At 36.0% G+C, this 17,101-nt stretch overlaps 2 protein-coding genes across 5 annotated transcripts in view; both read right to left on the bottom strand.

Annotated features, from left to right (window-relative positions):
- Positions 1-8,545, bottom strand: part of LOC125240548 (choline-phosphate cytidylyltransferase B-like) — a 44,431-nt gene extending 35,886 nt beyond the window's left edge. The window contains exon 1 of the mRNA XM_048148461.1: positions 8,094-8,545. The gene's annotated coding sequence lies outside the window, so the exon portion shown is untranslated. The remainder of the gene's footprint in view (positions 1-8,093) is intronic.
- Positions 1-17,101, bottom strand: part of LOC125240547 (choline-phosphate cytidylyltransferase A-like) — a 38,436-nt gene that overhangs the window by 10,210 nt on the left and 11,125 nt on the right. Inside the window, exon 1 of one of the 4 annotated variants that reach the window (XM_048148457.1) lies at positions 7,983-8,111. The exons of 2 other annotated variants lie outside the window; for them this stretch is intronic. Coding sequence is in view for 1 of the 2 variants with exons in the window: in XM_048148456.1 (XP_048004413.1) it covers positions 7,983-8,093 (111 nt within the window). In the remaining variant the exon portion in view is untranslated. Of the gene's footprint in view, positions 1-7,982; positions 8,115-17,101 lie in introns of those variants that run through there. One more of the 4 variants, XM_048148456.1, reaches the window with a different exon arrangement.

Here is a 17,101-nt window from a genome sequence, read left to right on the forward strand (position 1 = left end):
TGAATATGTAGTATAAATACTTGGGCCGTAAAAATATTGCAAACTCTCGTTTGAAATATTTACATAATTTTAGCCCAACGACTTTGCATAATGCACTAATCAATTCAAAAATAAATCCAGCAAAGTATTAATAACGGAAAAGACTTCTATATGTATAGTTATGTATGTCACATCTCGGACACTGGCGATCAAATATATGAAGGAGGCGCGTTCCTAGCACACAGTCTAAGCTCGTGTAGGTGAACGCGTACCATGCTTGTATGAGTGAGATATGACAGGTCGACTGTTCGCGTTTTTTACAGGCGGTAACTGTGAGGTAATCGAGAGCGGGTGGGCGGCACTTTCAGCGGGGAGCGGGAGTGGCCATACTGTACGATAGTACTCTTTATTATACTGTGGTTATGTTGACTAATTGTTTGTGTTCTTTGGAATCTTAAATGAGTTCAGAAGCATTAAGCGATAAGCTAAGTCCAGTCACCCCACATAGTCGAGAAACCGAAAAACGCGTAACACTACACTAAATACAATGGGTCGGCTTGTCATGTGCTGTGTCAAGGTTCAGCTCTGCGAGCACCGGCGCGGCGCAGCGTCGGCCGCCGGCCGCCGGGTGCGATAATAAAGTGGCGCGATGTGACGTAATGCCGCGCTCGTCTTACTCAAATCATAAGGAACATCCAACACGCATAGTACCTAGTTATAATAACGGATTACCTATCTTAATTACTCCTAACTTAATTAAAGCGTTCTCCTCGTGTAAATGTACATAATAGCTTTGAGTTACGGTAATTAGGTGGCAATTTACATGGCTAGAATAGAAATAATTTTAAACAGTCTTGACCTAGAACGAGTTTCTAAAAACGTATTAGCGGTAAGCTATTTGAACGGGTCTACTGACACTCTCGACTGCTTAATTGTCGTCACAAACTGACAGTGAGTTAACTTTTTGTTAACAAACTGTCACTCATTTGGATCCCAATTTCTGGTATTGCCCAAATATACATATCGTCACTACTTTTAAAAAAACTCGTATCTTCGTCTGTCAATGAAAAGAAAATTGTAGTAAGTATGTATGGAATGCATATAGACTTACTGCGTTTTAACTTTGAGGAGCAGCGTGAGATACGAGATTTTTTCAAAGTAGTGACGATATACTTAATTTTGTTCCTTGTGGCAGTTGTGGCCCTATTTCACATCACCTATGAGGAAATAATTATTAGAAATTAACCTAAAAAATGTATACAGAAAAGTTAAGGTTCACTTTGAGCCATCCTAGCGGGGAAGAAAAAATCCTTTTCGAATAGGTGATATAGAAAATAAAAATAATTAAGAAACGAATTCTACATTACGATTTGAAAGAACATATATATTTGATTTCATTTAAAAAAGAAATCCTGAATGCGTTTAAAATATCGATCGTGTCACACACCACTAGGCCATGTTACATGCCTGCCACTAATTGATTTTCCAACGTAGCCTTGGAGTTAAAGTACCTAAAACTAGAAGCCATTCTAATAATTATAAAAGCCACTAACCAGCATGTCACGCCCGACTTGAGTTTCCTATTACAGCTACTGTATGTACAATAACATAATGGTTAGCTCAGCGATCTAAATATTTTCGCTCAGCAAACGTGAAACATGTAAATATGAATAGAATAGAATAAGTATAAAACATTTATTCTGCCAACACATCATCAAAATTAGCAATTACAAAAGGAAAAACAATACTGTAGAAATAGAGAAGAAACCATAGCGCGGAGTTGAATAAATATTCATTCCACACCCAATTAATGTTGCAATTAAATGCTTCGTTATTTACAGGGTCGTGCATAGATCTTTAAAACCCTACATAAAAGTCTATTCCCCAAAGCCAGCGCCCGCCGGCTTTCCGCGCATGTGCGCAGTATCGTAAAAACTGAAAACGCATTGTTTGGCTCTATATATAACCATGGCAACGCATTGTTATTTGTTGTTATAACGATACTGCGCGCGTGCGCAGAAAGGCTTTGGGCAGCTGAGCTGATAGTGCAAACCTTTGCGTCAAAATACGGGATAGTGTGAATTTTACGAAAGCTGTTCAAGAAAACTATTAAAAACTAAGCGCATAGTCGTAGAAAAAGTATTATATGCAACGGTGTTTAACTGAGTAAAAAAATACTCGTGGCGTCTTAATAACAATTTTCGGCTTCGCCTCAAATTGTTACCCACGCCACTCGTCTTTTTTGACCTCCTTTAAATACTATAATATAAGATAAATAACAATACGGCCGCCCCGACCCATAAGCCTATTCCAAGTTGCTATGTGAATTTTAAGTTACTTTACAGTACATTGTTTTGCTTTTTCCCACACTAGTGTACAATAGTATATTACGATACAAGTGCGTAAAAAAGGAAGTTCGAAACGAGTGGCGATAAATTAAAACACGACCAACACCATCTGTACTGAAAAGTATATTTACTTGCCATGACGAAATTTCAAAGCCGTATGTTCTGTAAAAAGTCGTAAGATACAGGCGCAAGAGGGAATTCGTAACTCGTACTAAACAACTATATGTACATATAAATATTCATAATTTATGAACAAGTTTTTGTATAACTTCTGGCTACTAGGTATATTGATCTACATAGATTTATAAAGCAATATTTACACGTTATTGATAATTTTCAATGTGCGTTGCTGAACACAGAAATATTTTACAACGATACACAATTACATTCATTACAGAACTTCCGAGAGTTCCGAGTCGTTAAATAACTTAGGCATTTCAATTTTATGAACCCTTATTGCCTGGGAGCGTACTTTTCGTGCCGATGACATCAATTTGACGTCACGCTCCATATAGGGTGATCACAAATTGTTTTATTGTTAATTATTAATCATTAGTCATCAATCATTTTAAGTTATGAATTTCTTTGCATGGTAATGAATGCAAGAAGGATGGTGTGCTTAGGGAATGCAATTACCGGTCGTTTTTCAAAACCGGTAATTTACCGACATAGCGTCGCAAAAACCGGTAAACCGGTAATTTCCCGGTTTTGATTTTATTTCATGAAAAATCAATATTTTCCGTCAAAATCGATAATTAAGTAGTTTTTTTAGTAGTGTTCATTAAACTACCACTTTCAAAAGACAAATATGATTAATGAAATCTTGAAAAAAGCAGGTTTTAAGACTTTGTTACAAAAAATAAATACATTTTAGATGCTAAATCTTACAATTAGCACTCATCTTCGATAAAATCATTCTTATATCCCACTAGAAACGTGCTGTGTTACACAGCAGGTTATGTCACATGCTGGACTGGCAGATCCCGCAAAAACAGGCAAGTTTCGTGAAGGGCAAAGGTGCAAACAGATCCTAAATATACGTCCATTGATAGAGATGGCTTATGAATTCAGTACTTCGATGATCCTCTGCTTCATCGACTATAGCAAAGCCTTTGACTGCATCGTTTTGTCATCAAGCATTTGGTAGCTTTCATTGAATTGAAATTCCGTTGAAAAAGGAAACTGAATTAGCAGAGAACCTTCGAGCCCTTTTACTTTTGTAAAAGGTGTTGATAAGATTACCCGTCACCTGCCTTCGGTGAATGTGTCATCAGAAGAGCCTGCGGAAGCTGGGAGGGAAGAATCATCATTGGTGCGCACCAAAATAACAAATCTTCGATAGGCAGATAACACCAATTTTCTGGCTGCCAATGAAGCGGAAATGGTTGACAGCACTGGTAAAATGGAACGCATCAGTCTCGAAACGCATCTCAAGATTAACCACAGTAAAAACCAAGCTCATGGTGGTGGATTGTGGTAGGTAGATACAACACACAGATGCTCTTAGGCCAGTAACAGTAGATGACTTCATATACTTCGGCGCAAACATCGACAATATCGGTTCTTCTGAAAAAAAAATCAGAATACGCATAGGAATGGCCAAAAGAGTCCTAGCTACAAGGATTATCTCCATTAGTCTTGGTTCCTGAGAACCGCATGTCTCTAGAAAAACCAAAACCGGATTGGTTTACGCTCTAGTCTTCTCCATTTTCATCTACGGAGCTGAGACTTGGAGTCTGAAAAAGGCTGCAACCGCATTGACGTTTTCGAGATGTGGTGCTAGATGAAGATTTTGCAAATACCCTGAATTGCCTTCCGTACAAATGTGTCTATCTTACGTGAATTGAAAATCAACACCAGGTTATCAACCATCTGTTTACGTAGAATTTTGGAGTTTTTGGAGGGAAAAAGGCCACAACCTTGAGCAACTAATCATTACTGGCAAGGTTGATGGCTAACGATCCAGAGGTCGCAAGATGGACAGATGAGATCCTTTCTATCCTCTACACCCAACTTCAGAACCGGAACAGAAAGTCAGAATAAAACTGATTATATTGGGACTTCACGACCCTCAGCAATGAAAATACCATGGCGAGGAGGAGGGGTCTTATCTTAAAAGCTAATCAAATATTTAAATAACAATGAGTGAATTAATGGTCTTATCCTTCATTCGGGGTCTAAATTTGGAGTTTATAAACCCAACTGTGGATAGTGAACTGATTATCCACAGTCCAAACTTGTTGGTTTTATAGAAATCAGGTATTTTTTATCTTGGAACCGACTATGCAGGCACGCACAGTGCAGGCAACAATGCACGGACTCTAGCCGCTGCAAGAGCTCATGCCTGATGATGGATCTATATACTCTCCATATGCCACGAAACATGTCGGCAGACATATTGTACTTAGGTACGTTTGAAACGACAACCAGTCATCCCTCTCGCGCGTATTGACTGTCGACGTATTACAGTGGGTAAGATATAAGGATATAACAGACATGTTTTCAATACCACAATATATAAAAATAAACGTTTTCATGTAGAAAACGAATTCTTACTAAATAAAGTGATTACCAGAAGTACCTACAAGTGTTTATTTACGAAGAAACAGCGACAGAAGTGCTTTTTGTAGTAATTTTTAAGTAAATTTAAATTTCGGTAAAAAACCGGTTTTTGAGTATATTTACCGGTAATTTACCGAACCCAAATTTGGCAAAATTACCGGGAAACCGGTAAACCGGTTTACCGGTTTGCATTCCCTAGGTGTGCTTTACGTTAGAGAGAAATTCTCTTTTCTACGTATTTATTGTAATGTGTTGTTAACAATACTATTTAATTAAATTTATTTATAAAAACAAATCAAATAATTTTATTCACGTTTCACATTTCAAGTAGGTATTATTTATGCCACATGTAAATGGATTACTGTTTTTGAAGTAATTTGTATACGATTAAAATGATTGACGACTAATGATTAATAATTTACAATAAAATTATTTGGGTTCAGCCTATACGGAGCGTGACGTCAGATTAATGTCATCGGCATGAAAAGTACGCTCCCTGCTTATTGCCTACATATAATTCAGAATAATGACCAAATAAAGTTCTCCAAATCGACTTTTACAACTCTGATCTGATCGTTCTCAAACATACATACATACATACATACAATCACGCCTGTATCCCATATAGGGGTAGGCAGAACACATGAAACTACTAAAGTTTCAGTGCCACTCTTGGCAAATAAGGGGTTGAAAGAAACACTGCCTACGCCACAATTTAACCCATATCCCATAGTCGCCATACACATAACATAGTAAGTACATATTTTAAAGTTAAATTATAATTATGTACGTCAACGGTGAGTTGTGACGTCAACATAAGCCCTGCCTGAGCAAGCTTGACGACCGCGCTTCAGCAAACAACCTCGCACTCGCACTGCCTCCTGCAGACACATCATTTACATGTGATAGCGAACGGCAATATTTTTTTTTTACTCACAGTTGTCGTATCGAAGCGGATGTTATACAATTGCATGAAGAATAATTATATTTGTAAGAATTTTCAAGGCACTCTAGTGTAAGGAAACAATCCAATGTGATTACAGTCAATGACAGATCAAGAGGGAATGAAGAAATAGTTTATAATTTGATTACTTAAGATTTACATTTCTAGAAAGTTTTATTCTTGAATTTGGAACTATGGCTTATAGGTGGCTCTTGGGGGATATTCTTTATAATTCCCGAAAGTGAAAAAATAGAAGGAGGTTTGGGATAGAAAAACAATAAGATACAAAAATACCTACCTATTATATATATTTATATTCGTTTAATATATACAGTATGTAAACCAACGAAAACCATTTACTGAAGCCTGTTAATATTTAAGTTACACAGAGCAACTTTTACTATGGGACCAACACCCAAAACGCGAAATAAAAATTTACTCTCCCATAGGAAATACTTACTATAAAATAAAACTACCTATGAAACTGTCAGAAGATATTTTCGTGATTTCGGGGTTGATCCCATAGTAAAAGTTTCTCAGTATCACCTGGACATTTACGGGTTACAGTAAATGGTTTTCGTTAGTTTACATACTGTATACATATTATACATATATTTCAAATGTACAGGAGTAAGTATATTAGATACTGAGTTACTGACATAGGTATTTATTATTTGTAACTCTGGATTACCTTATTGAGATTTGGGGGAGCGCAACGAAGTCGACTCTTAAAGATAAGATAAGATAAGATAAGATAAGATAAGATAATCATTTATTGCAAACCATGGTATACAAAGTTCTTTACATAGGTCTCCAAATCACGCAAAACAAAATAGTCAAAACACTGTTTCATTATGATTATCTCACTCCAACAAATAAAATATATTCTGAAACAAAGCTTATGAGCGTTCATCAGTTATATATATACAAAATATGCATACTTATAAAAAAAATACTAACCAAAAGTATACGTACTCAACTAACTTTCGTCACAAACAGAGAAAAAGGCAAACGAATTCTTCGAAATGCTGATAACTTATATCTGCCACCACCGCGCACAAAAAAAATTTGGTAATAAAAACATCACTTATGAAGGAGCACGTATTTTCAATAATTTACCAAAAACAGTAAAGGAAGCAACTACTCTGTTTAGTTTCAAAAAGAAACTCAAAGACCACATCATTCAAAATATTCCAGTTGCCTGAATACGGACCTGTACTGCGCACAACATGTGTTGTCGAGCATCAGTTGCGACCAGAGGAATGCGTTCAATTATCATTCTACCTGACTTTTAGAGTCATAAACACCTACTGTAGTCTAATATTACAATTGTTTTTTTACATTGTGTAAATTATGATTTATGAACTTTGAATTTTATCATTAAGAAATGTGAACCTTGCTGCCTACTAGTGAATTAACTAAGTTATGTATCTAATACTCATTAAGTGAAATGTAAAATTTCTTATGAGATAATAAATTTCTTTAACCCGAACTCTCCGTGTCCGATGGATGAGTGAAAGATGAATTATTTAGCGTGGATACAATTTTTATTTTAAGTAAAAGTTAGCTGCCTAATTACATTTCTTATGTCCTATACTCACAACCGTTAAGATATTCGCCCGTATTAGCTTTACACACTGTTTATTCTGTTTTAATGTATATTTTAAAATTTCGTGGAAAATGCTGCAAAAAGCAATCGTAATGTGTTAAGGCAAGACGTAGGCATGCAGTCACAAAACGAATGTAGTCCTAGCACAAAACTCGCATGTTTTGGGTCCAGAAAGGAATTCTATCTCATGCCAAAAGAACGGGTCGTCTGCAGAACTTTCCAAGCAGCCATCGTTTATTGTGTACACACTTCAACGTGTTAGTGGACACACTTTCACTCAGAGCAGTAGACAAATGAGTCAATGTTTGACGTTGTCTAGTCACCGGAGGAGTGACTAAATAGATCACAGCAAGAACTTCAAAACAAATATGATCCGTTTGAGGAAACTGAATGCAGAAAAATGGGATATTATTCTCAATACCTATTAAAGGCGTATGTACCGTTCTCTAGCGATCTATGTTATGGACATAGGACGTTAGTATCAATGGAGGACGGGTCCGGTCCTAACTAGTCTAGCAGATGTAGAGCGAGGGGGACTCACGGGAAGGTCTGTGGGTGCGGGCGGCTGCGGGTGCTTGAGCAGGCCGTTGAGGCGCGGCTCGGGGCCGGCGCCGCGCCGCGCGCTCAGCGTCGTCGTGGTCGTCACCGACATCTCGCCGACTCCTCTGCTTCCTCCGGTCTAACTAATCTCACTGACGACACTCTAATCCTTGTGAGACTACTCGCAACTATCTCATCGCTTTGTAGACCGGGAGCGAAAGTTCCCCTTGCAAATTATAATTATGGATAGATCCGCACTTTCATAAAATTATGATAATATTTTTCACACATTCTAATAATCCAAAGATGTTAATTTAGGGATTTACCCGCATATTTATATGTTTACTAAAAGTATGTTTAGCCACGGTTAAAATTGCACCAAGAATGTGCAGACGAGTATCGCGGATACAACTCTTTTATTCCATTTGGTCGACTAGTCACTAGTGGAGAGACGTGGAGTGAGTGGGTTGTGTAAGCGCGGAATGATAAATATAATATTCGTTGATTGTAAGGTTAGCGCGAGCGCGCGGCAGCGGCAGCGGGGCATCCGCCGGGGTCTGCGGCGCGGCGCGCGGGGCGGCGCCGGTGGCGCGACGTCGACGTGGAGGCTCACCAGACACGCGTCGCGCCACGACACGAGTTGTTCCGAAGAGGACTCGAGCGCCCGGACGTCAACATCGCTGCGATTCTATCATAACTTTATAAATACATATCCCGCTTTCATCATAAAATAATCAATCAACTACCTATTGGATGGATAAATCCTATAATCAGTGATAACAGAAAATACTCAAATAAAAAAAATCTCGTATTATTTTGTACGAAATTATTATAAAAGAGCAATTGAATTTTAAGTTGGATACTGTGGACATGGTCAATAAGTATAGTTATTTTGCAAACTTGGATAGATAGATAGATAGATAGATCTTTATTTGCATTCCAATATGTTACATGGGCATAAGTATACATAATGGACCCTGGAAAGGGTGTAGCAAAACATTGTTTACAACATCTTACATTACTAGAAATAACGATAAATTTTACAAATTGTTCGAATATATTATTTTAGTGAAAGTAACATCAATAGTTTGTCTACTTATTATTATCATTTATCTACTTAATTATTTAAATATTTAGGGGACAAATTACACATTATTATCCTCCATAAATTCAGCAATAAGTCATACATTTATTAACAAATTGTCATTCATGTTTCTTTAATACAATTTCGTCATCCATAGGTACATGTCTTCTACGCCCCCAATCTCCTCTATCCTCTCTCTCGTATTCGTACGTCTACCCCCGGCGCCCCTAATCTTCTCTACTCTATCCTATCTCACACAATATGTATAGACATCTTACTAGTTATGAAAAAAAACTTCACTTTTAGATGGAAGCAAGCTGCGTTTGCATGGTGATAGTAGACAATTAGACATCATAGTAAACGATTTTTTCAGAGGATATCAAAATTTCATCCCTTATGGCCGCTGATCACATGGGGCCAACGGTTGGACCAACCCTTGGTGGAACCCCTTGGCCAAGATAAGAGTCGCTGTTTACACATTGCTGAGCCAATCACTTGGCATTGGCCCTTCATAAAAGATGGACGTAGAATGGAAAAGGTGAATGAACTAATTATCTAGATTAGTTCATTCACGTTGTCAGCAAAATTTAATGAATAAATAATAACATCATGATAAAATTAAATTATCTGAAATATTAACAATTTTTTGAATATTCTGATAAGCGCCTTTTTCTTTTTTAGCCAATACATTAAACATTTGCAAGGGTATTTTATTTCCTAATATCAACACTATTATTGGTATAGATAATCTTATTATTTTCGTAAATCTTTCACTACTGTCCTCTCTGACGGCTGACGACAAACTGAATGAGGCGCCACCGTGTGAACGCAGTTGGCCATTGGCGCCAAGATCCTTTGATGTGTGGACAAAAAACCGACACCAGTCGGTTGGCCGGCCAGCGCTAGCGCCAACTGCCAACATACGGTTAAGTAGCCCTCTACACGCTTGGCCAAGGGGTTCCACCAAGGGTTGGTCCAACCGTTGGCCCCATGCGTACAGCGGCCATTAGGAAGCCGAGCGTAGCGAGGTGTTTTATGAAAACATATTTTTTACAGATCGTCCGATTTTGACAAAACGTATCAAAAGAGAAATAGTATTGTTTTATGTAACTTAAAAAAAAAACTATTAAGTAAAAGTAAGAAAAAAAAAGTTAATTTACGTATCCCATTGAATAACTTCAAATAATGATGGTCAAAGCAAAATGCAGCTTTTGGGGATAAATCCTCCATAACAAGTATGAATAATACACAATGACCCAATAACAATCAGTTCGCCGGCGTTACCGAATTTGTAGTGTCATTCCCATGGTACAGCTACAGATGCACTACATTAGTTTTGGGGAGGAAATATCTGAGTTACCTACCATAGAAAACACTTCTGAAATAATCTTACAAGTTAGTAGTTTAATCTCTTTCCGACTCCATCAGCTGATCAACAGATAAATGTCCTAGGTACCATGAACGCAACTCATTTCATATGAAATTACTCTCGTCGGACCATAGGTCTCGGTGTAGGTAATCGGCAAACACAAAAGAGCCTTGATGATCATACCGTCGAATTTAAAGCATGGCAGACCTACGCTATATTATGCGAACCACGATTTTGAGACTATACGCACCTACCTAAATAAGTAGGCACAATTCATGAATCGGCTGAGCTTATGACCGTTGCGAAGCTGACTATAATGCATTAGGTACTTATCGCTGCAAATAAGAAATATCCACTTAAACTCAGTATTTTAAATGCAACACCGGAAAGATAACATTGTATAGTACATACATTTTGTAATAGGTACTTCCTAAGGTTAAGTTCATTTCAGGTTTTCTCTATTGTGTTTTATTCAACATGAAATTATGAACATACAACCTACTACGAATATCGTTTGCAATACCTTTAGAGGATACGGTAGCGAAAATGCTAAAATGGAAAGGAGCCCCCCTTTCAACTTGGGATATTTAGTTAAATATACAAGTGTTATTAACTAGATTTATCGAAAAAAATTGTCCATTAAGAACAACTCAGTCAAAAGATATTTCAAAAAAATCTTTAAAATCGAGGTTCCGCTCTCGACTCTTTCCTCTTTCAAAACTTAAGGCTGCTTTCAAAAAAAACGTCAAAAGAATGTAAAATTGATAGTTTTAGTCGGTGAAATACTACACTTTCCGTTATCCAATAGATTTATTTAATTCAAGTTCCAGTTAGAGCATCTTATTATCTTGATTTTTATAAGACTGGATTTTTGAAAACTAACTCATTAAATTAATTATGAATTTTTCTCTAATGCACGTTTAGAAAAACGCACCTACAGAGCTGAATCAGTCGATCTTATTTGTAAAATTTGGACAATTTTGAATATTAAAACGGGTAAATTTATAATTCGTATATCCTGTACCATAATCATTTCAGACTAGATTTTTATTTTAAGTTTTTGAAAAAGAGTAAACTAGCCTAAGGCGAATTCATTTTTTTTCAGAAATGACCTAAAATTAAGTGACAATTTCTTTGAAAATCTACATCACATCGAAGTAAGTTTTGTACTAAATTAATCTGCAACGTTTACTTAAATTGCTGTTATGCCTTAGTGATTATAAATTGCTATTATTGATTTTTGCCAATTTTTTGAAAACGAGCCTTCACCGGTACAATTATTACCACTTTTGGACATTTTCTCATATTTTGTTAGACCAAGTAGAAAAAGTCCTATAATGTGATATATATTTATAAACTACTCGCAAAGCCCTTTAATTTGATACCACACACGGTATGATCAAGCGCTCGGTTGCGATTTCACTATTTTTAACACGAAAGCCCTCTTAATCAATCAGAACGAAATTTGAGAATCTGAATAACAATGAAATAATCTATGTCGGACCTTTTAGCTTTTCTGGTTAATTGTTACCAATCTTGAGTATCACACCTTTTTTTGCGCCACAATGAAAAAGGCCGTTTTTGGAAATTTTTGATTGGCTCTAGAGTCTTTAAAAAGCAGAATATCAAAAAAATCAAAACGGTCAGACACAGATAAAAATAATAACAATTTGTGTTGAAAAAATCATTGCTCTATCTTCAAAAACCAGAGAGGAAATAGTCGAGAGCGTTTGAATGGAGAATTGACCCCTACCCTACTGTATCGTCTTCGACTTCTTACATATTTTAATGGTCCTCGAAAACGTTTTTACCTTGGTGTTGCAAACCGTTTACAACTTGAGTGGCCTACCGTTGCTGACGCTATATAACTAAATTACTGCACTAAATCACATCACCATTTTATTTGTACACCGATTTGAAGATTTAGCAAAGTATTTAATATAGTTTTCCCCTCACTAGCTCGGAAACACGTGTTTTGTCCTTTAATACCAGCGGGTAAAAACGCATTTTATCCACCAGTCGCAAGTAATTTGACCTTGAATAAAATTAAATTAACTGCTTTAAAATTGATAAAAGTAGGTGAATCTAGTAATAAAGATGATTTACCACCTGTGGAACTACTGGAAGCAGTGATAAACGCATTTTTTGCATTGTATTTTCCTCGCTATACTGAGGGGAAAAGTTTTGTGTTACACTCGGGTGCAAATGTATTTTACTTCTCGTGTGTTAAAAAACTCGCAAGTTCAGGATTCTATTCTCGAACCACTCGCTTCGCTCGTGGTTCAACTATAGAAACATTCACTTGCTCGTTTTTCAATTCCACACTCGGCGTTAAAATACAACTTTGCCCCCTTGTATAACAAATAACTATTAATTACCCCAGACAAAATATAACACTATGAAGGCATAATCTACATAGCTAGTACATCTTTTTTATCTTTGAATGCTTAAGTAAACACAGAATGATATACAACTAGACCTCTCGCATAACGCCTCAACCTACCTACCTACTAAGTATTCGAATAGTAAGCACTTTTTGGAGTTACTAAACAGTAAGCTTGTAGTAGTTGTATTTAGTACATAGGTAAACAAGTAAGAGTCCATGGTCATTTCCATTTTTTGCAGCAACACTTGCAACTAGTACGTTTTGGTGAGTGTTTCCGCATAATTGAGACATTGCATTTTTTTTAATTTAGACATTACACAAAAGTGTTAATTAACAATCACTGGTTTTGACATTGAAAATGTTTATAAGGCGGTTTTCGGGGGTAATTCAGCTATATTTCTAAAAGTTAAGAATATGTTGTGAACTAAATGATAAATATATAAAACTAGCTTTTGCCAGCGGCTTCGCTCGCGTTAGAAAGAGACAAAAAGTAGCTTATGTCACTCCATCCCTTGAACTCTCTCCACCTAAAAAATTACGTCAATTCGTCGCTCCATTTTGCCGTGAAAGACGGACACACAAACAGACACACACACTTTCCTATTTATAATATTAGGATAGATTAAACACGACACGAAAGAAAGTGGTATTATGAGGATATGGAAGAGCTATAATATGGAACTTTTTTTGTGAAACACCGTTATGAACCTCATATGTCGAATAAAAACTAAAACAAATAAAAAATCATATCGCTGAATTTATTACCTTATTGTTATAAATGTTGTTATCCAGATGCATTGTTTTTAAAATATGATATACCTACTCATATCGAATTTTGTTGTATGTTTAGTACTCGGAGGAAATAGAACTGGAGTAGCCTTTCAGTTACTTACCCCTCTGCCCAAAAACTTGAACAAATGTTCAGAAAGTCACGTAAATACAATTTCACAATCGATTTATGGCAAGAATATTATATACCATGGATATTGCGTGCCGAACATTACGTTGAAGCCAGAAAATTTGACCTTGAATTACGTCACGCCGGTCTTGCATCTCTTTCTTTAGGATGTCCATGATTAAGCATACATTAGGGATATCCCGCGGAATTTGACGTATTACGTTTATACGACTGATTAATTTTGTAACTTATTAAATTCAAATCCGATCAATCGTTTTATCACGAAAGTGAACATCCATCCTCACAAACTCAAAAAGTAAGGTACATTAGGGCAATTCCGAAAGTCGTCTAATTAGGAAAGTCGCATAGAAATCACCATTATTTCCGTCATATCAAGATTCCCCTTTCGGAATTATCTGAACATTTCTGTCATTCGGAATTACTCTAATGCACCTTACTAATTTGTCAACCGCCAATAAGGTCCATTTCTATATCACTCTGCAGTTACTTTGCCTTACGCCACAAAATACGGTACAGTTTTTACCAGTGGTAAACTACTGGGATTTTTTTTTCAGAACCGTTCCAGAATAAGAGCGTGGTGAGTATTGCAACACGAGGCTTAAAATATAACTTTTCTTTTACTGACACCTGTATTTATTAAAAAATGTTTCAGTCACTTTAAACTATCACAATAATATTTTGGTAGTAACTACTGGGAAAACTAATCCCAGTAGCTATCAACCCCCGGTGTGGTAATTAACAATGTGGGGAAAATCCCAGTAGTTAGGACAGGTAAAAACTTGGTGGTAACTAGTGGGAATAGCCACAAAAATATAAGGGAAGTATTTGTCAATGGGGAAATAATGAAATACTAGGACGTTTTAAAACAGTATCTTTATTTTTAAGCGCCGCCCCAAATCTCAAGGAAGGTGGTTCTCAATTCGTACGTATTTCAATTCTCTTCGCATGTATATATATATATATATATATGTATCTCAATTTAATGTTTATGCCACGATATCTCCGTCGTATCTTCAGGCTTAAAGTGCAAATCTGCAAATTGTCGAACGCTCTGAAACATTTCCTTTTATCGGTACAATCGACAGCCAACGCTGCCTCCTTCCTTCATCTTTTGGAACACTGAAAAGTTTAATATTATTCATGTTAATTGTAAAGACATAAACAATAAAGTTGGTATTATTATACTGTGATATGAACTATGAACATAGAAACCGTACCAAGTTGATAGATTTAGCTCCATTCAATAAGAGTAAATACCATGCAAGAAAAAGATTGGTCACCCTAGTCGTAAAACCACACATAGCATTATTTTTCTTTAAAGGTCATATTTATCGTTCTAAACCTATTCGTGGGAATTTTGATATAATTTGAGACAATGAAAACAATATAATGATAAGAACTAACCAAGATTACAAGCAAAATAGCAGAAAATTTATTGCCAGCGAGGTTTATGAACATTTTGGTAAAATAAGTACTTACTTGTGAAATTTTACGTCGGATTTCGGTTTCCATTTACTTCCACAATGGTTCACTATGCAATACATAGCGCAGAACTTAAGTAAATCGTCGAAAAACGTTTATTTCGCAAAATAAATATCTGAATCGGTGAATGACTTTTGACAATTCTGACATATCGGGCATATTTTTTTATTATTAGTGTTCCCATAGTACGCAGGAGGTAAATACCGGAGAAATAAGGTTTTTGATTGAGTTTTTTTTCGTATAATACAAAGAAAAGTAAGTCAATTTGATTGAAGAATGTTTTATACGTTTTTTTTAGTAACTAATCTGGCAATACATCACAGTGTCGGAAAGAGATAGAACATAGGAGTAAAGGTGAATGAACCTGGCTTCAACTCATTGGTCGGCACGCAAAATCCATGGTATATAATATTCTTGATTTATGGTCATTCACAAAATCGCTTCTCCACGGATCACTGGTAATTAAATATGCCCGAATATGCCATGAGCACGTGTAATAAACACTCAGCCACCTCAAGCTTATAAAAATAAAGTATAAAGTTCCATATGTACGCAATTTTAGTATTTTTTTGTTGTTCTTATAAATTTTAGATAAAAATATTTTTGTCATATGTCAGATTAATGACATTTATCCAATCACGTAGAATCGATTTATAACTCGTTTGCAAATAATAATAGTACATTGTGCAACAAGGGGAGGAAGTTGAATATTACTAACGAGAGTAAGTTAAATCGCGACGGCTTGCCGGAGCGATTTAAAGACTCGAGTTAGTAATATTCATACTCCCCGAGTTACACACAATGTTTTTCATCACATTTGAGAGAAAAATACAGAGGAAACAGTCATAAGGCAAAACCTTCAACCGGCGGCGTTGCGACTTGCGACCAGTAGTGTATCTTGATCTAAATTAGATTATTCATATTAAATCCATTGTTTTTGGTAACAAACACTTTTTGAACGAAAACAAACACGAAAATACTGCATATAAATTAAATGCAACGTTCATAAAAGCATATAAATCATAATAATTGAACTAAAATTGTACTTAATTTTATGTTGTACTCTCCGTTGCTAGGCAACGGTGGGTGCCTCGCGTACGCCCGCGGTCAAGCGCGAGTAGAGAGTAATTGTCAGATTGTAAATTATAACAATTTATCTGAGTCAAATTTTACGAAATAAATGCAAAACACACTGAAATAATTGTAAAACATAAATAAAATGCATTTTTCATACCGTATAATATATTTTATAGCTTAATAGTCAAATTTTTGTTGTGCAATAAAAATCCTTGGCAGATTGAAACATCCTTTGCCTGAAGTATTGTACGGATTGTATTAATTTTTAAAACTAAATCCATTATTCCCTTGGGAATAAAATAGTACATTATGCTTCAGTACACGTAGACGTAATGATACCTTTAAACAGCAAATGTGATGAAAATACTTTTTCGAACGGGACGTACGATAGAGTTTTTATTTACGAGGCTTGATTTTAATATTATGTAAGAATCAACTTAATTGTAATTATAATAGAGTTTATAATAATATTGACGAGGATGATATGCCATTTATGTTTGAGTGCATCCTATTGAGCATGTGTTGTTTTTTTTGTCAAAATGTGCGTGTGTACTGACACGTATTTTTGGGATGTGTTACTTCCTCACTCCCCGCGAAATTCGGCAGACTTTTTTAGAAGCAAATGCAACACGAAGGCGCCTCCAGTTTATTTTTCCTCCGAGGTTTAGTAGTTTAAACTCAAATAATAAACAGCCGTATAGGGGTAGTAGTAACACTAGTAACTAAGGCTTCATATATTTAATTATCATTTGTTAGTCGTATACCTCGAAATCAAAAAATCCTTGTAGCTTTTCACCTATTCG

The sequence above is a fragment of the Leguminivora glycinivorella genome, chromosome Z (assembly GCF_023078275.1).
Source record: "Leguminivora glycinivorella isolate SPB_JAAS2020 chromosome Z, LegGlyc_1.1, whole genome shotgun sequence".
Lineage (NCBI taxonomy): Eukaryota > Metazoa > Arthropoda > Insecta > Lepidoptera > Tortricidae > Leguminivora > Leguminivora glycinivorella.